This window comes from Tenrec ecaudatus, chromosome 4 (assembly GCF_050624435.1).
Source record: "Tenrec ecaudatus isolate mTenEca1 chromosome 4, mTenEca1.hap1, whole genome shotgun sequence".
In the NCBI taxonomy this organism is placed as follows: Eukaryota; Metazoa; Chordata; class Mammalia; order Afrosoricida; family Tenrecidae; genus Tenrec; species Tenrec ecaudatus.
Genome location: NC_134533.1, coordinates 182,380,721 through 182,400,355, shown reverse-complemented (window position 1 = coordinate 182,400,355; position 19,635 = coordinate 182,380,721). Strand labels below are relative to the sequence as shown.

At 38.9% G+C, this 19,635-nt stretch overlaps 1 protein-coding gene across 2 annotated transcripts in view; it reads left to right on the top strand.

The window, feature by feature from the left end:
* ZCWPW2 (zinc finger CW-type and PWWP domain containing 2) overlaps nucleotides 1-18,657 on the top strand; it is a 149,775-nt gene extending 131,118 nt beyond the window's left edge. For both annotated transcript variants that reach the window (XM_075548940.1, XM_075548941.1), the window contains 3 exons: nucleotides 5,158-5,225; nucleotides 12,546-12,670; nucleotides 16,474-18,657. In XM_075548940.1, coding sequence (XP_075405055.1) covers nucleotides 5,158-5,225; nucleotides 12,546-12,670; nucleotides 16,474-16,635 — 355 coding nt within the window. In that variant the 3' untranslated portion in view covers nucleotides 16,636-18,657. The remainder of the gene's footprint in view (nucleotides 1-5,157; nucleotides 5,226-12,545; nucleotides 12,671-16,473) is intronic.
* Nucleotides 18,658-19,635: the final 978 nt, after the last annotated feature.

Genomic DNA, 19,635 nt, shown 5'->3' with positions numbered 1-19,635 from the left:
CTCTCTCTCTCTCTATCTATCTATATCTATCTATCTATCTATCTATCTATATATATATATATATAAAGGCTTTTGGAGCCCCTTGTTTTATATATATATTTTATATATATATATAAAACAAGGGGCTCCAAAAGCCATGGAAAAGTAGAAATAAAATAATGAAAAATTTCCATGAACTTTTTTGGAGTCCTTTTAGATACACACACACACATGCACACACACTCAAGAATGTCCAAAAATATTGCTCCGACCTATAGCTACCCTGTGTACACCAGAACAAAGCAGTGCCCGGTCCTGTGCCGTCATCGCCATTGTTCCTGTGCCTGAGCCTTCCGCAGTCACTGTGTCCGTCCCTCTGGTTTAAGGGTTTCCTTTGATCACCACCCCTCCACTTTACCAAGCCTGGGTCCCTCTCCAGGGACTGGTTTCTCCTGACAATATTTCCAAAGTATGTAAAACAAGTCTTGCCATCCTTACCTCCAAGGAGCCCTCTGACCTTACTTCTTCCAATACAGATTGGTTTGTCTTTTTAGTAGTCCATGGGACTTTCAATATTCTTCTCCAGCACCATAATTCCAGTGCATTGATTCTTCTACAGTCCTCCTGATTCAATGTCAAATTTTCCCATGCTTATTAAATGATGTTTGGCTCAGGTAGTCCTTAGTCTTCAAAGAAACATACTTGGTCTTCATTATATTAAAGAAACTGTGTGCAGTAGATTTACCTAGTGTGATACATCATCTGATCTCTTGACTGCTGCTTCCATGAGCATTATTGTGGATCCAAGTAAGACAAAATCCTTGATAACTTCAACGCTTCCTCCATTTATAATGATGTTCCCTATTGATCCAGTTGTGAGGATTTGGGTGTTCTTCACATTGAGTTATAATTTATACTGAAGGCTGCAATCTTTGATTTTCATCAGTAAGTGCTTCAAATCTTCCTCACTTTCAGCAAATAAGTCTGTGCCATATACAGATTGCAGGTTGTTAAGAATACTTCCTCCAATCATGATGCCACACTATTCTTCATATAATTCAGCTTCTTTGATGGTTTTCTCAGCATATAGATTGAACAATATGGTGAAAGAATACAACCCTGACACATACCTTTCCTGATTTTAAGCAATCCAGTTTTCCTTTGTTATGTTCACACAACTGCCTGTTGATCCAGGTACAAGTTCCTCATAGCACAATGAAGTGGTCCAGAATTCCCATTCTTCTCAAGGTCATCCACACTTTATTATGATCTTCAGAGTCGAATGCTTGGCATAGTCAATGAAACATAAGTAAACATCTTTCTGGTATTCTCTGCTTTAAGCCAAGATCCATCTGACAACAGCAATAATATCCCTTGTTTCATGTTCTCTTCTGAGTCTGGTCTGAATTTTTGGCAGTTCCCAGGCAATGCACTGCTTCAATCATTGTTGGATGATCTTAAACAAAATTTTACTTGTGTGCAAAATCACTGTATAGTTTGAGCATTCTGTTGGATCACCTTTCTTTGGAATGGGTACAATATGGATCTTTTCCAGTCAGTTGGCCAGGTAGCTGTCCTCCAAACTTCCTGGCATAGATGAATGAGTGCTTCCAGTGCTTCCTCAGCTTGCTGAAACATTTCAATGAGTATTTTTTAATTCTTGGAGCTTTGCTTTTGGCTAATGTATTTAATGTAGTTTGATCTTCCTTCAGCACCATTGGTTCTTGGTCATGTGCTACCTCCTGGAGTGGTGGACTGTCAACTAGTTCTTCTTGGTACCGTGACTCTGTGTATTCTCTCCATCTTCTTCTGCTGCTTCCTTTATCAGTCAATATTTTGCTCATAGAATATTTCAAAATTGAAACTCAAGACTTTAATTTTTTTCTTGAGCTCTTTCAGTTTCATATGCTGAGCACATTCTTACCTTTTGTTTTTCTAAATCTAGATCCTTGCAATTTCTTTATATTTGTCTTTGTCTTCTTGATCTGTTCTTTGAAATTTTCTGTTCGATTTCTTTATTTCATTCTTTCTTCCATTTGTTTTAGCTCCTCTGATTAATAGCAAGTTTGAGTCTCTGCTGATATCCACTTTGATCTTTTTCTTTTCTGTCATTTTAATGACCTTCGCTTTCTTCATGAATGAGGGCCTTTAGAGTTCATTGCATTAAATTTGTTCTTGAGATGCTCTCAGAATTCAGGTGGGATAAAATCAAAATCACAGTTTGGCTCCTGTGGACTGTTTTCATTTTCTTCAGCTTCATCATAAACTTGCATATGAGCAATTGATGGTCTGTTCTACAGTCAGCCCCTCATCTGGTTTTAGCTGATGATATTGAACTTCATGTGTCTTCTCACAGATGTAGCTAATTTGATTTCTGTGTATTCCATCTGGGGAAGTCTATGTGTGTAGTCACCTTTTGTGTTGTTGGAAAAAGGTATTTTCTATGCACAAGTTGTTGGTTTTGCGAAATTATATCACCAAGTTCATGTTTTTCAACTAGGATTCCTTCCTCTTTGTTGCCAACTTTTGCATCCCAATTGTCAATATCTATTAATGCATATGCATGTTGTATGTTTAAACAATTTACGGTGGAAGTCGTTGATAAAATTCTTCAGTTTCCTCACAACTGGTTTTGGTGACTGGTGCATAAAATTAAATAATATTTGTATTGATTAGATTTCCTCCAGGGCGGATAGCTATAATCTGATCATAGCGTGGCACTTCATGATGGATTTAGCAAGATCCTGTCTGACAATCCTCTTGATTTTGTTATTCCTGGTACCATAAACCATATGAATTTCTGATTCAGAATGGCCAACGCCACTCCACTTCAGCTCACTGATGCCTAGGATACAGAGCTTCGTGTGTTCCATTTTATTTTTGACCTCTTACCGTTTTGCTAAATTCCTATTTCTCACATTCCAAATTCCAATCATTAGACGATTTTTGCAGCTGTTTCTCTTTCCCTTGACTCCTGGACCATCAGGAAATGAAGAGTCCAAAGGCTCCACTCCCACAAATTTTAGCTTTACAACTCACGTCACAATGTTCAAGTCCCCTCTAAGAAAACCATCTGCTTTTTAGTCACATTTCAAGTGATCTTGAATCTGAGCGGCCTGTCTAGCAGCAGGGCCTCAGACATGTTCTGCTTCCTTCCTTTAGGTTTTCAGCATTTGCAATGCTTTACATAAGGTTCTAAGCAGCTTCTTCCTCCAAAGTGGGGAACCCAGTCATTCTTCATTGTCTGCTTTAGTCTGGAAACATCAATGAAACCTGTTCACTCTGGATGACCCTGCTGGTATTCGAAATACCAGTGACGTAGCTGCTAGCATCACAGCAACACACAAGGCACCACCGTTCGCCAAACTGATGGACAAGTGGTGGACAAAATAACAGAAACCCCTATTAAGCAAAAATATGAAGCCATTGCTTCTTAAAACACCCTCCATCTCTGTCTGTACACGTCTGAAGGCAACGTTTCCATCTCTCTAACATTTCCTTTGAAGGATTCTGTGCTCAGCAGTTTTAGCACTCTTAACTCAAATTGTGTTCCATTTCCATGTTCTTTGAGTTTGAGGAACAAGGAAAACTCTGAAGAGGCATGGTCAGGGCTGTAGGGTGCATGGGGCAAGGGTTCCCAATGAAATTCTCTTAGCTAACCTGTGGGAAAGAGCAGTGCATTGTCATGGTTTAAAAAATTCCTTGGCATTACTTTCCTGGTCTTTTATTTGTTATTATTATTTTTAACAAATCCAGTTTTCAACTTTTGAAAGACTTCATAATAAGCCCTCATGATGGTTCTGTGTTTTTCAGGTGGGGGATGTCAAAACAAAACTATGAAAATGACCTTTTTGGAAGGGCTTTTATTTGAGACTCCACTCTTATAGTTGACCTTCAGAGCTGACCTCTCTACTTTGAGTTTCATTGTCCAGAAAAAATCCTCCTAGTGCCACGCTTTTGATTGGACTGTGTTTTAGAAGGCACCTTAAAAAGATTAAGACAAGTGTATTGCTGAGAGATTTTGTCTGCAGCTACCTGCTCATGGCAGAGATGTTTTTAAACATGTTTTATTTGGAATAAGCCACCAATGGAATTCTAGTAGAAATACTTTTTGACTTAACCTCTTATAATTTAATTATTATAAGACATTTCCCAAATTCTTTTGTTTGTTTAAGGAAATATTACAAATACAATTTTCTTTAAAAATTAAAATAAGCTTTAAAAGTATGAAGAAAGTTTTATACTTATAGAAATCTGTTAAATCAGAACTTCCAATGATAATTATTTTTAGAGCTGCCAGATGAGAAGCACATTTTTAATTTAAAGTTGGTAATACAAGTCAGACATAGGCCTTTATGATGAACTAATATACCACTGAGAACAAGTCTTAGTGTTTGTCATTGAACCAACCATACAGTTGATTTACTCACTTGTTTTTTCAATGACTGATAATCAGTACTGTGTTAAAAAAGAGTCTTAGTGAAAAACAAAGTCTTGCATGACTAGTATTCCTTCTTCTTTGTCATTTTCAGAAAGTGAATAAATTTTCTAAAATAACTTTTACTGTGTTATCTCAGGAACACTTCATTGTTACCTCCCCCACCCCCCAATAGGTTGGAGGCATATAATTATTATCTCTATTTAGCAGGTAAAACAAATTGTAACTTAGGAAGTCGCTTTTAAAAGCTGTTATAGTTAGAGCAAATGAGTTCAATAGACATTTTCTGGTTACATCAGCAGTGTGACATTGTGGGAAAAGCATGGATTTGCAGTCTGACAGAACTAAAAACACAGCCTTTTTTTTTTTTTTCTGTATTGGCAAATGCCTCAATTTCTTTGACTTCCAGTTTCTTTATCGATAGGATGAGAGTAAAACTCAGAGTCGGGGTTTTGGGAGAAGGGTATGGATCTCATGTAACATGATTTTAGTAGCTACATCATGCTTTCCTCATCGTGGGCCCTCCAATCTGTAGTGGGCCTCTGGCTTTTTTTGTTTGTTTGTTTTTTGCATTGAATTGTGCTGCCTTCCTTACTGTAGGAAGCACCCCCATCTCCAGAGTATCTCAAGAACAGGAAATATGTGTTCAAAACCTACAATTACCAATGAATATACATGGATTGTTTTTAAATATATATGATTGATCGTTGGAAACTAAATCTGTTAAATTCTTTTTCTAGGAAAGCTAATTTAAAAGGTTCCTTTGAAAATGTTTGTTCAGATGATGCCTTATCAAAGGAAAACATGGGTATGTAACGACCTGTCCTACTTTGAGTTCTTTCGCCACTATTTAAGTTCACAATAAAAACCAAAAACAACTCCGTTCTTGGCTATCACCTTTGTGGTAACAATATATGAAAAATATTAACGAGAAATGTTTGACACTGATGTACACGCGAACTTCTTGTCTTTAGGTTTTTAGTTCCACACATTAAATCTTATCTAAGCTTCATCAGACAACGTATTTCCTTTTATTTGAATGAAGCACACTGAGGTTGACAACAGGTGGGGGGGGGGAGGCATTCCAACAACAGGATGCTTCAGTCCATACCTCTTCATTCCAGATTAACTGGGGCCCTTGGGGTTCCAGAGCCTGGGGTTTACAGCTGAATTAAGTCCCACTAGTACTAGAGCACAGTAGAGTGAATGTCGAAAACAGAGACAGTTTACTTCTCAAAAACCATTCACTCTTCCCACATTTTCAGTAGTCTTGCAAAGCAAGCAAACGCTCACTTACAAGGGTGGAACATTAGCAGCCTTACAGAGAGTTTGACAGCCTGTTAACCCCCAGGCGATAGTTGGCGTATTCCCTCTCTGTCACAGCCAGCTTAGGAGTTGTGGCACTGCACTGCTTTGGGCTACACAGCAACTCAAGGACAGATGGAATGTCCCATAGCAGTAACCTCAAGTTCCCTGACTCGTTTTCTTGAGATCTGAGGCTTAGTTCTTGAGACCTGCCATGACTCTTGAGAATTTGGGCATTTGTTCTTGTACTTACTTTCAAGCTAGACATAAACCACATCTATGCGTGCACACGCAAAAGCAACTCATCCAAACCATTAACACACCTCCTACCAGACTTAAGTTGTTTTAGTTATCAAATTTTCTCCACGGATTAATCTCCCCCCCCACCCCCATCTCTCTTTACACTACCACTCCATTCTGTTGTTTTTGTTAATCTCGTTTCTAACCAATTCTGCATCTACTTTCCCACTAATTGTGGTACCATTCCATGACTGCTTCCTGGAGCCCCTGGCACCTCAGCAGAGGGCTCCAAAGCTCAACACCCTTCCGACCACTTGCTCACGGAAGGAACAGTGCAGGGGGAAGCGCTGTAGCCAGGAGGCATGCAGGAACCCAAAGCGAATCTTTGGAGTAAATGAATGAATGCATCCCAGTGACTAGCCAGTCAAGGGAAGCTCCGTCAGGAGTCTCAGAGTCTTTCTGGCTCTGAATAGCTCAAAGCTACCCTGATCCTGGGTTTGTCTTCTCCTTCCCATTGTGAACAAGTAAACAGGAGGGATAGCTAAGCAACTGTGTACTTCACAAAGTTGACTTTCTTCCTGAAGGGGAGTTTCCTTTCATGATAGCCCTCCAAGTTTTGATCCCCTGCCCACATTTCTGCAGGCCAGGTGGCATAGTGGTGAAGCACTGGGCTGATAACTGAAAGGTTCTCAGTTCAAACCAACTGGCCACTCAGTAAGAGGGGACCTGTTTGCCTCACACTCCCAGGTGCTGTAAAGTCTCCCAATTTCAATTTATGTTATTTCTAAAGCCTTAGACATCAACTATAGCTTATCTTTTTCTCTCCCTTAATTAAGAGATCAGGCAGATAACTCATTAAGTAGCTACTTAATCGCTCCTAATATTACTTTCCTTATCTGTAGAGCACCCTCTTGTATTTAAAGTTTGTGCTCCTGACTGTATAATATTAGTTTCCTTTTTGTAATTTAAAGTTTGTACAGATGCCTGATTTTAGAAATAATTATTTGCGGCACATGTCTGCTTTTAAAAACGTATTGCTATCATGAATATTATACTTTTATTATCCCCATAGCTAGTTTTTCCAAAGTCTAGGGATATAATAAAGATGATGATAACCAATAAACCCATTTTATTAATAGGTAGACCCAATCGGTACATGAGACATTATACAAGGTATGGGGGGAGGGGAGGGAGTGTTAGAGTGTTGAGACCAAATATTTGTAGCAAAATTCCATTATCTTTTAATTTGGTTTTACCTTGAACGTCTTGAACTTCTATGACTTTTCTAAGGTCACACAATTTCTAAAAGTAAACGCTGTGTTTAGTAGAGCAGTTTCCTTGGTTGCTTTAGCACCAGCAACCTCAAAGCTAACTTTATGTGTTTATTTGGTATAACACTGATCTAAGAATTTTAAAAATACATTGTACTTCGTATCTACCTAAATTAATTAATTTTAGTTTCTTTCAGCCTTTGAATTGTTTTTGTGTCAATTTTTTTTCCTGTTTTAGGATTCTTCATTTCTTTTGCAGAGGGTGGGTGGATAAGTAATCTATAAATAAAAGTTGTCGTTAAAATATTGATATATTACCTGGGACCAACGATTAATATTAATCTCTTAGCATTCATTATTAAATGAACAAGGGTATTTTGGGCACCTGTCTGCAGCAGGGAAGTTTGGAAAAGGATGGTAGTTATAGGAATGACCTGGAACATGAAATTAGCCCCTGAGTAAATCTACGTCTGCAGGACAGGTAATACCTGGTCACTCAAGGCAAACGTCACCCACTCTCACTTAATTTGGAGTCACATGTAAACTCTAGCCTGAAAGATGAGCTTTGTTCGATCTCATGAAGTAAAGAAGTAGCATGCCTCCTTTGACAGTTTGGCCGTAGAAGCTGAACTTGTACTTACTGTTCAACTTGCGTTTTACTCATCTCTACATTTAAATTGTAAGCACTCAGAGCTTTAAAGACCAAAGCTAAATGATTTTTCCTCTTCCTTGGCCTACCTTTCCATAAAAATGCTCAAGAATTTACAGTGTCCTTCAAATGCAGGGTTGTTCACAAGGTCAGATTTGGCATAACCCAATCAATAATCACCTTATATGAGGAAGAAAAGTGATGTCTTGAAACACTTAATGGAAATGTAGAGGTTAAAGAAACTTCAAAAATATACATTTGATGCTTTGAAGTAGTGAAAGTGACTGTTATATTGAAGCTAACCGTGAGTTGTTTCTTACAAGAAATTAGCATTGATTTATTTTACATGCATTTATTTTAAAAGTCTAGATACAGTCTTGGGCTTTTTTGTGTATATTTACCTCTTTTGAGTATTGGAACAGCCGTAATGCTACCATTTTATTCTAACCACAAATTAAGATAAGTTAGTCAAGCTACAGGATGATCAGTATTGATAGGATGATCAGTATTGATAGGTAATCGGCCTCACAGTCAGTAAAGACATTCATTCTCTTCTGTCTTTGGAGGAGATCATTGAACTGTGAGGGAGGGAGGCCAGCCCCTCACACTATCATGGGTTCAGTAAGTGCAATTGTAAGGGGTGTGTGTGTGTGTGTGTGTGTGTGTGTGTGTGTGTGTGTGTGTGTGTAAGTCATAGAGGATAAGAGAGCTAAGAGACAGAGTAAAATAAGTCAGACACCTTTCATGGTAGCATGCTTACCTCAGCTTCTCTTGGTGGTACATGTGGAGATGGGAGATGAGAGGGCAGACGAGAGAGAGAGCGATTTATTGCTAACCAAGGCTTATATATCTTTTGGGGATGTGTAAGCCCCCTAATTACAGGCAAAGACATACGTCACAGGAAGGGATTGTACTACATGTGACAAAGGTATACATGTGACAAGATGGGCAGATCATAGATTCATGATGGCGGCCTAACCTTGATTGGCCTTGAGCTGGAGACTTGATTTAGTCTAAATTTTCAGGGGAAGCAATCCACTGTCCCTAACAGCAGGGAGTGAGCCCCACCTATTGTGGGAGAAACAATGGTGTCTGCTTGCTCTGGATGGCTGGAGTCTTCAGGGAGATAACTTGACAATCATTTACCATTAGTTGCAAGCAGTGTCCTAGGTCTAACAGATTTGGGGGAGACAAGCTGGGGGGGAACAGTCTTTTTATATCCCACAATTGATAATTCTGATAACCTTTGTTGATTATAGTAATTACTATTTATTGAGTATTACTTTTGAACACCATCAGTTTACAATATAGGAATACCTGTTTAGGAAAGCAAATCCGATTGCTCTGGAAGCAGATTTTGACATCAGTTAAGGTGATGCTGTGAACCCCGGTTAATTTATTAAGTCATCCATTATTTTGCCTACTCTTTAATCAAAAGGCAGTACAAATAGTTTTCCAGACTGCTTGAAACTAGAGGACCTACAATGTCATTCAGCAGTGACATTCATTATCAGACAGTGATTATATTTAAGCCTAGCTTTAGAAATATAAAGATGCTTGTGCCCCATTTTATTTTTTTACAGCATAGTTCAAAATCCGTCTTCTCCACGGTGCAGTACATGTTAGTGTCAATGTCCAGAGACTCAGAATGGAAAGTAGGAAAGCACAGGGTGAGTGGGCCTGAGAAGTCAGTGGGAGGTGACCACAATTGTTGTGTATTAAGTAATAGGTTATTAAGTACAAAATCTTAGTTAAGGAAGCAAGTTGATTCCATTAACAAAATTGCTTCAATACATATGCACATTCCTCTCAGACTCAATGCCATCAAGTCGATTTTGACTCATAGCAGAAATGCCCCTATGAGTTTCCAAGACTGTAAATCTTTACTAGCATGGAAAGCTTCATCTTTATTTCACGGAAAGGCTGGTGGTTTTGAACTGCCGGCCTTGTGGTTAGCAGCCCAACATGTAACTTCCAACTATACCACCAGGGCTCCTGTACATTCCTGTAGGACATTCTAACACACTGTGCATGGCATTTTGCCCATCTTTAAGAAATAAACTCTAGCCGACAAATGTTGAATACCGTGGTTCAGGACCCTCAATAGTTCATGCTCTGTGTTCTTAGGCTTTACTAATAACCAAGGCCACAGACCTATACAACTTGCATATCAATTATAGTTTTTATTTGCTTGTTTCATTTTTTTCAACCATAGCAAATGGTTCTAAGGTATGTAAAGGGTTATCAGAAGCTTCTTATTTTGAAATGAATTTTTCCTAGAGAAAACCTAAAATTGACTGCGAATAAACCATGGTCAGAAAGATTTGTTACTATGTGCTTATTTCTTTAGTCCCTTGCCCTTAGTAGGCACAAAATAAATATTTGTAGACTGACTATATAGAACAGCTTAGAGCAAGCAATACAAAGATGGAAAATTATTTTTGTAGCCATAACTATAATGTGAAAACTGTAAACTAAAAATTATTTTTCCAGTTCTATAATGACAATTAAAAAAAGATCTGTTTCATAACCTCTGGTGACTTAACAGTAAATAGTATTCCTATTTAGTACATTATTCAACACTACTATTTAGTTTAAATTTTAGACAGAATTTTTTTCTTATAAGTAATATCTGAAAGAAAATTATCAACAAAAGGATTATTAATAATATGGACACTTGCAATGGAAGAAAGGAAACAGCATAGGAACTCTTTCTCATTTATAGTTCAATTTTCCCCTATGACTTGGTTAAGCTATAGGAATGTGTGTAAATGTTTATCTCTGGATGTATACACACACACATAGGGATGTGTGTGTATCATATGCATTCTTCCTAAAAATCATTAATCACTCACTTTAAAGTATATCCAACAATGACTAAAAAATCATATAATTGCTGGAAAAATGCTGACATATTCGTCAGTAATATTGTAGCTCTAACATGTGTCTGATGTTAGAGTGTTTTCGTGTTCCATGAACATTCAGCTTCTCTACCTAGCATGACTTTTGGTGACCTGCCAATGAACACAGACAATGCGAGATCGTCAGAGTTTGGTAACCAGAATGGAAGATAAAAGGGCATGCCCTCATAGCCTTTCCCTCCAAGTCATGTTGCCTTTGGAAGGATTTCTCAGGTGCTCCATCTGTCTCCCAGGTCTAGGGCAGCAGACTGCATGGGGCGTCTTTTCCTTGACTTTTACTTTAGTGAGGCCCTATATCAACTGAGTATTTGTTTGTTCCATTACAAATAGGAATTTTGAGACTTCTTGTAATCAGTAGCTGAATCTATAGAATTAAAGTAGGATTTTGTTCATTTATTTTGGTAAAGGATAATTTTTATTTAAATTAATTGCTAGATTTTTGCCTATGTATATATTTATGTCACAGTAATACAAAACAACCTTCTGTAACATTGCTTTTTTAATATAAGATTTTCAATTAAGATATGTCCATATTTGGATTAAAAAATGAACATGACTTTGTTCAGTCTAGCTACTTAGCTATGCAGCTTCCTCTTTTCACCAGTAGCTATAACAGTTTATAATAAGAATTGGCAAACTAGCCCATAGGCCACCCTTTTCATAAATAAAGTTTTATTGGAACATAACCATGATCATTTGTTTATGTACACAGCCATGGTTTGTTCAGTAACAGCAGAATTAAGTAGTTGTGACAGAGACCATCTGGCCTATAAAACCTGAAATATTTACTTCCTGGCCCTTTACAGGAAAGGGTTGTCAAGCCTTAGTCTATAAATAACACTTTGGTGTCTGTATTAGTTTCCTGGGGCTAACACAACAACATACCATACATCAGGAAACGTAAAGAAATGTATTGTCTCACCGTTCTGGAAGTTAGTTGTCTCCATGCAGGATGCTGGCAGGGCTATGACCCTTCTTAAGGCTCTAGTTCTCAACCTTCCTAATGCTGCGACCCTTTCATACAGTTCCTCATGTTGTGGTGACCCCCAACCATAACATTATTTTCGTTGCTACTTCATGACTATCATTTTGCTACTGTGATGAATCGGGTGAGCCCTGTGAAAGGGTCATTTGACCCCCAATGGGGTCGTGACCCACAGGTTGAGAACCACTGATAGGGAAGCTACTTTCTTGTTACTCCAAGCTTCTCATTGCCTATGCGCTGCAGCTTAACTCTCTTGTCCCAAGGCCTGTGTCCCAGAGTCCCATCTTGCGGACCATGGTCTTTTCTTCTACAAGGCCGTCACTCAGATTGGATCAGGGTCCACCCTACTGCAATATGACTGCATGCGCTCTTAACTGACCACATCTTCAAACTGTGTCCAGTCAGCTACCAGATGCTACAACATAGCTTTGGTGGAAAGGAGACTTAATTCAGTCCCACATAGTGACCCTGGCCCTTCTATATCAATAAAATATTTTGAGTTTTTGAGGTTTCAAAGATACTTTATGGTCTACACATAATAAGTATGTAACATTTTTCAAGGAAGAATTATAACAGATTCCTAAAAATTCATAATAGCTTTGTATCAAACAGCATCTAGATGTAAAAATCATAGGAAATACGTATTTTTGGTCTCGTGATGTGTAAAGAAGTTTCTCTTTCTAGGTGGTTAATATTATGAATTACTCTGAATTAATTAAGCTGTAGCTTTTTATTATACTACTTTTGTGCTCCTTAGTTGTCGCTGAGGCAGAAGTTTTACTCAAAGACCTGGAGCAAATGCTGCAGGAAGCACTGCTGCCCACTGTGGGCCCAGGGGAGCGTGAAGAAGATCACGGAGGAGAAACAAATCCAGGAGAAAAGGTATGACCGACACTTTCCGCCAGGCCTCTATAGCAATTTAAAACCCTCTAACGGCAAAATTGTTCCTGGTGGTGCTTTTTAATTACATGGAAAACATTTTTCACTTCTGAAATTTGGGCCTTGATTCCCATACAGTGAATAATAGACTAGTAACTTGTTGAGAAATCAGAATATCTCTCTCTGTCTGGAAATTTTTTAAAGATCTGTGTTTTAGCAGAAGAGCTCTTTTTTTAAAATTTCAGATCTTTGGGATTGGAATGAAGATGGTGGGTAGGGAGGGGACGCATTGAAATGAGAAGATCCCAAGAGAGAGACCTTAACCCTGCTGCAAATCTGCCAGGCGAAAGGATTCTGATGGAATAGCTGCCCTGTGCAATGCTTGGTGCCACCTACAGTCGCCCTTGGGTGAGGAAACTGACCAAGTGCTGTGCTGTTCAGAGAAAGGTCTCCTGATTACCACACCTGTAGACCTGCCTCTGAAAGTCTACGGAGGGTCTTGGAAACTATCCCATCTGCACTCGTGAATTGTAATGGAATGGATGGCATCTCAGAAGCCCTGGGGGCACAGTGGTTTGAGCACTGGGCTGCTAACCGAAAGATGGCAGTTCAACCACCAGCCTCTCTGCGGAAGAAAGGTGAGGCTGTCTTCTCCTGTAAAGATTTATTGCCTCAGAAACCCTATGGAGCAGTGCTACTCCATCCTGTAGGGTCACTATCAGTTGATGGGATGGCAGTGGTTTGGGTAGGATGACAACTAACAACAACAACAACACAGATGTTACCCTCCACATGGAGTGCGCATGCACCGTGCACCAGGGTACCTCTCGCCAAAAAACTCAAATATAAAATACTGGAGGTAGAATTTTCAGTTGAAATAAGTTGTATCATTTAACCATTCTTATCTAGATTTATCTTTTGTGTGTGTGTGGCCAACTATGCTGGATCCAGAAAGGCCATCTGTGCCTGTTTTATTTCATGCTTATATATGACAACACAAATTTTACATTTGAAAATTAATACCACTTGGCCCATCAGCTCCGTGTCTCTGCAAATAAAATGTGAGTTTGTGATGCATGGCCAGGGGAGGTGGTCATTAACCCAGAGTAGCAGTGAGGTGTGTGGACTGAAAATAAGTCAGAAGGCAGACACTGCCCGGAAGAGGTACAGCTGTTGCTTAAATAATTAAGAGGTAAAAACACCAGGGAGGACTTGTGTATCTTTAAGGTATCTCTCTTTCCTTCTCCCTGCCTCCCTGCCCCTCCTGCCTGAGTCTTCCTTTCCATCATTTGGAGAAAAAAGGTGCTTGGAGACAAGAGGCCACAGTGGTTAGAAGCACTGACTCTGATTCCCAATGCCTGTGTCGCAATCCTGCTCCTGCCACTTCAGAGCTGTCTAACTTGGTGAAGTTGCTTAGCACTTGCCTTAGAGGGTTCTTTGAGATGAAGTAAATGCTTTGTATAGTAACTGATAAATTAGCTGTGATTGTAGATGGGAATTAGCAATGCAGTCCATAGAGTTAAGTGCTAAGATTTTCTAGCTTCCTCTCTTATTTCCACATCCTCAAGTCTTTCTGTTCTCAGATGGAGAAAACATGGATTTGTAAATGAACAAGGTGCTTTATGCACGCTGACAGCTACCCAACTGCAAGGTTTTGTTCAGAACTTCAGCAAGAAGAAAGCTGAATCTTAAGCACCTCCTTAATTGAGTTTGAAATGCCAGAAATATATAGAATTTCCTTTGAGATACACGTGTAGAAAGAAAATAAAATTAATGTTGAAAACTCCTATTGAGTTGAAAGACACAATATCTTTAATAGTCAACACCAGCAATCATGGTTTTTACCTGAATTGGCATGGGTTTTAAATATGATTTTTTAAAAATTAGACTTTCTTTTTTCAAGACTTGTTTTTGTATATGGATTTTACCTTTTGTAGAGCAAGAGCAATAGGTTAGTGGCATATATCTTCTATACATATAATTAATGCAGAAATTTCTTTCTAGAAAATATGTGTTTTGTTTGAACACCATGTGCTTTTGTGAAATATATTTTCAGTCTGTATAGTTTGTCTTTTCAAAAATACATCCAGGGTGATTTTTAGAGTGATGTCCTGGAGTTTTTACAGCCACAGAATTGCCTTCTATTTTGCCATTATAATTAGTAAGCTGATAGAATAGAAAATTACTTACATCTGATTTTTTACTTCTTAAGGTAAAATACATAGTTTTAATAGCAGGGGTTTGAATTGGGTTTCAGATTCTTACATTATTTCATGCTTTCAAAAGGCATTTACGGATTGTAAAAATTAACCACTTTACCTGGCTGCCAGGCAGGTGAGTGCTTCCTGCTGGCTGGTTCCTCAACCACTCTCCACACAGAGAGCTGCCTTCATGCCAGAGTCGGGATCCTTGAGTGCCTGGCTGGGAGAGTAACAATGAAGCAAATGACATTGAGTCGGACCGCTTTCCAGTTTGAAAATTAAAAAGTGATGCCCCAACAGACCCCAACCCCCGGTCATTTATTCTCTCTTTCCTTGGGGAGGGAGGGAGGGAAAGGGTGGGGTGGGGTGTGTGTGTGTGTGTGTGTGTGTGTGTGTGTGTGTGTGTTGAAGGTGGGAGAAGTGTGTGAGGGAGGGAGGGAAAGAGGGTGTGTGTGTGTGTGTGTGTGTTTTGAAGGTGGGAGAAGTGTGTGGGGACTGGGGGAGTGAATCAGATGAATTCATTCACACAGCTTCCAAAGGTAAAGTCACTTAGAAAGTGAGAGGTGTTTTGTTCTTAGGGGGAAAATGGCTTCTGATAAGCCAGACAGAGACACCTGGCAATTTTAAAGTCATGAGCATGCTTACTCTCTGAGCAGTTATTGTTTGAGCTATTTTCAAAGTTGTAAATTTGATGTTTTCACTGTTCATTTCACCTGTGAGGTTTCAATATGATTACTCTCAAACATGTACACCAATGGATGAGAGCAGCAATATGGAAAAATTCACGCACACATGGATAATCAAAACTCATTTCTGTTTGTCATTGCAATGCTTTATGAGATGATTTTCCTCCATAGAGGCACCTTTCTAATTATAATCTTCTAGCTCATACTAGCGCTGTGCACATGCCCGGACTTTGCAAGCAAGGTGAGGAAATAAAGTTCAGATTTGTATATATCTACCTGAATAATTTATAAATTAGAGAATCCATATGCAAATAAGATAGCATTTGTTAAATAAAAGTTATGTTTAAAAGAACATCTTTTATATATAAAAGTGCTTATATAAACTGCAGATATATCTTTTTCCCTTGATATATCTTTTTCCCTTTGCATAAGCAGTTAACCCTGCCTTTAATGACTTTTGAAATGATACATTGTATGTATATGTGCAATATTTTTATCAGTATCCTTCCCCATTAAATGAGAGAAAACTCTCACTATTCACAAATAAAAATGCAATTGTTTATACAGACAGTGACAACAGAAAAAGTTCCTAAACAGCTCTAAGTTGTAGTCTATAATAATAGTTTCAATTTGAAAACATAAAGCAACATAGAAAACCAACACTGAATTAAAATAATCATGTTTTACCAAAGTGTAACATTAAAATTAAGGGATAAAATCTAAATGATAAGCTAGTCTTGAATAAATGCACTTCTACACTATATAAGGGGGGTGATTACTTGAACGCCCTTAGAGAAAGAAACTTTAGGCAGTAACTCCTGTGCCTTGAGGCATTTCTGATGATTTTGTTTGTATAATTAGAACTGGCTTTAAAGTAAATTTGATGTGGTTCTAATGAATGATATGGTTGTATTTACAGTTATCTCAAGGCAGCTCTGAAGCTCCTTCAGGCAGTCCATCTGAGAATGACTGTGAAGAGGACTATCTTGTAATTGATGGAATAAAGTTACAAACTGGAGAATGTATTGAGAGCATCACAAACAAGTTTAAAGAAATAGACGATTTGATGTCTGAATTTTAGGGAATTACATCAATTTCCAAAGTTTGTTATGAAAATATTTACATATTTGTATGTTCTAGAAGTCAAAAGCTTGAAAATGCTTGGCCAAACAGTACACACTATACAAGAGTTGATAATTGTAATAGCTTTGTGTTTTGAGAATGCTGAGTTTTAACAGCCATCAAGTGGGATTTTAAGTTAGTGTTAAGAATTTCGAATTTTTAAAACCTTGATGTATATTTGTATTTTCAGATTATCTTCCTTATTTGCCTTCATTTTCAAAAGCTTTATGGAGTTGATTATATAAACACACACTTTACAACAATTACTTAGGACTTTGATTCTAGTGTTGTTAAGGATAAAAACAGTTGCCAGAGTCTTTAATTCTTAGGGATAATTCAGATCTAACATACATAGAAAGAATGTGTATTTGTAGTGGAATTCAACTGCTACCAAATAAATGGAAAAATTGAAACATGGTTGTATGCTAAAGTTGGAGCTTTTCTAAAAATTCCAAAATGGTGAATGTCTCAAAGACAAGTAACACCATCTCCAGGAATTTGGGAAAAACAGAATCCTGAATTTTGCCCCCTGGATCAGTATCTCCAGAGATCAAAGTGGAAAGGCAGGTATGCTTATTTACTACAAAGGAGCGCCAACAAGATAATACAGAGCAGAGTCCCCTCATGCAGCATCACTCCCTTCCCCCCTTCCTGAGATTCCATTTCTTAGGGGCTGCCCTGAACGGCTGCAGCGGGCCTCCTCCAAGATCTTCAGTGCACACCAAAAACGTGCTCTCCTCCCAGGGAGGCTGGAGAAGGACCTGAAGGCAGGCACCTAAATGCAAGAGCAAAGCTGGTAAAAGCACAAGCAAGAGAGCATGTGGGATCTGGGGATAGATGAAATGACCAGTCATGATGAGAGCAGATCAGGAGTTATGGTTTACCCTGAACACTTTAGGGGCTAAAAGAGTGTTCAGCAGTGGAATCTGTTTTACATTTCACAAAGGTTCTACATGCAGCAGTGAACAGAATGCGGTGAGAGGGAGTACCACAGCGGGCAAAAGGACCTGCTAGGAGAATTTCAGGAATTCTGCTGAGAAATTATGAATTATAGTGGTGCCAACTGCATGGTCAACAGTTTGAAACCACCAGCTGCTCCGCGAGGGAGAAAGTCAAGGCTCTCTACTCCCATAGAAAGTTGAGGATGTGAAAATAGATCTATGCACATATATGTATAGGTTTAGTATTAAGGTAACAGATGGACATTGGGCCTCCACTCGAGTACTCCCTCAATGCAAGAATACTTTGTTCTATTAAACTGACATTACATGATGCTCACTTTCCTGACATAATCGCTGAAGACAAAACAGGTGCATAAGCAAATGTGGTGCAGAAAGCTGATGGTGCTCAGCTATCAAAAGATATAGCATCTGGGGTCTTAAAGGCCTGAAGGTAAACAAGTGGCCATCTAGCTCAGAAGCAAAAGAGCCCAGATGGAAGAAGCACACCAGCTTGTGTGATCACGTTGTGTCAAAGGGATCAGGTATCAGGCATCATCAGAACAAAAAATCATATCATTGTGAATAAGGGAGAGTACAGAGTGGAGACCCAAAGCCCATCTGTAGGCAATTGGACACCCCCTTATGGAAGGGTCGTGGGGAGGAGACGAACCAGTCAGGGTGCAGTGTAGCAATGATGAAACAGATAACTTTCCTCTAATTCCTAAAAGCTTCCTCTCCCCCCACTATCATGATCCAAATTTTACATTATAGATCTGACTAGACCACAGGATGTACACTAGTACAGATAGGAACTGGAAACACAGGGAATCTGGGACAGATGACCCCTTAAAGGACCAATGCTGAGAGTGGCAATACCGAGAGAGTGGAGGGAGGGTGGGGTAGGAAGGGAGAACCAATTACAAGGATCTACATATAACCTTCTCCCTGGGGGACAGACAACATAATAGTGGGTGAAGGGAGACATAGGACAGTGTAAGATAGGACAAAATAATAATTTATAAATTATCAAGGGTTCATGAGGGAGGGGAGAACAGGGAGGGAAGGGGAAAAATGAGCTGATGCCAGGGGCTTAAATGAAGAGCAAATGTTTTGAGAATGATGAAGGCAATGAAGGCACAGATGTGCTTGACACAACTGATGTATGTATGGATTGTGATAAGAGTTGTATGAGCCCCTAATAAAATGATTTTTAAAAAAAGTTACAGCCTCGGTAACTCACAGGGGCAGCGCTGCCCCTGTTCTGTAGGGTCACTGTAAGTGGGAATCAACTTTGTGGCAGTGAGTTTGGATTTGAGTGGTGAAGCAAAGTGGACAGATTTGAGGAATGTTAGCTTCAGGGGATTATTAGGAAATGGAGATGGGCTTTAGGAGGGAGGAATAAGGACTGTCTGTGTCAGGTTTCTGGTGTTCACAATGCTGCATACTGAGGTGGGAATACATCAAGATTAGAAGCCTGGGGCGAAATCAAGTTGGGGGTCAAAACAAGTCCTGCAGAGTTTCTAGGTTTTGCTTGCTTCGAAAAAGTCTGAATTTCAGTACCATTCTGAGAACCAGTGAGACTAAGGATCACAACATGTCATATTTAAATTCCAAATATCATAAAACATTGAAGGTTAAAGCCTCTTCTTTTCTTCACAGCTGTATTTATTTAGCACATTATTTTCTTGAACAGGTTACGTGACCTCCAGTTATAGCATTTCAAACCACTTGACCCTTCCTCTCTTTTCCAATATGATTCTGTATTCATAAGATGTCTCAAGAATTCATTTATCCTAGTTGTGGCATTTGGGGGGGGGTGTACTGCTTAAAATCAACTATTAAATAAAAATTTCTAGTGAATCAATGAGATAATTTAACGTGAACTCTTCTGGGTGCAACAGCCAGTGCTCACCAAAGTCAGATTCAAAGTCATAGGCCAGACACTTAAGTTTCCAGTTCAAAGCCATCTCTGTGTTGGTCTAAGTTTAGGGTTTCCACTGAAATGTTTTGGGCACATC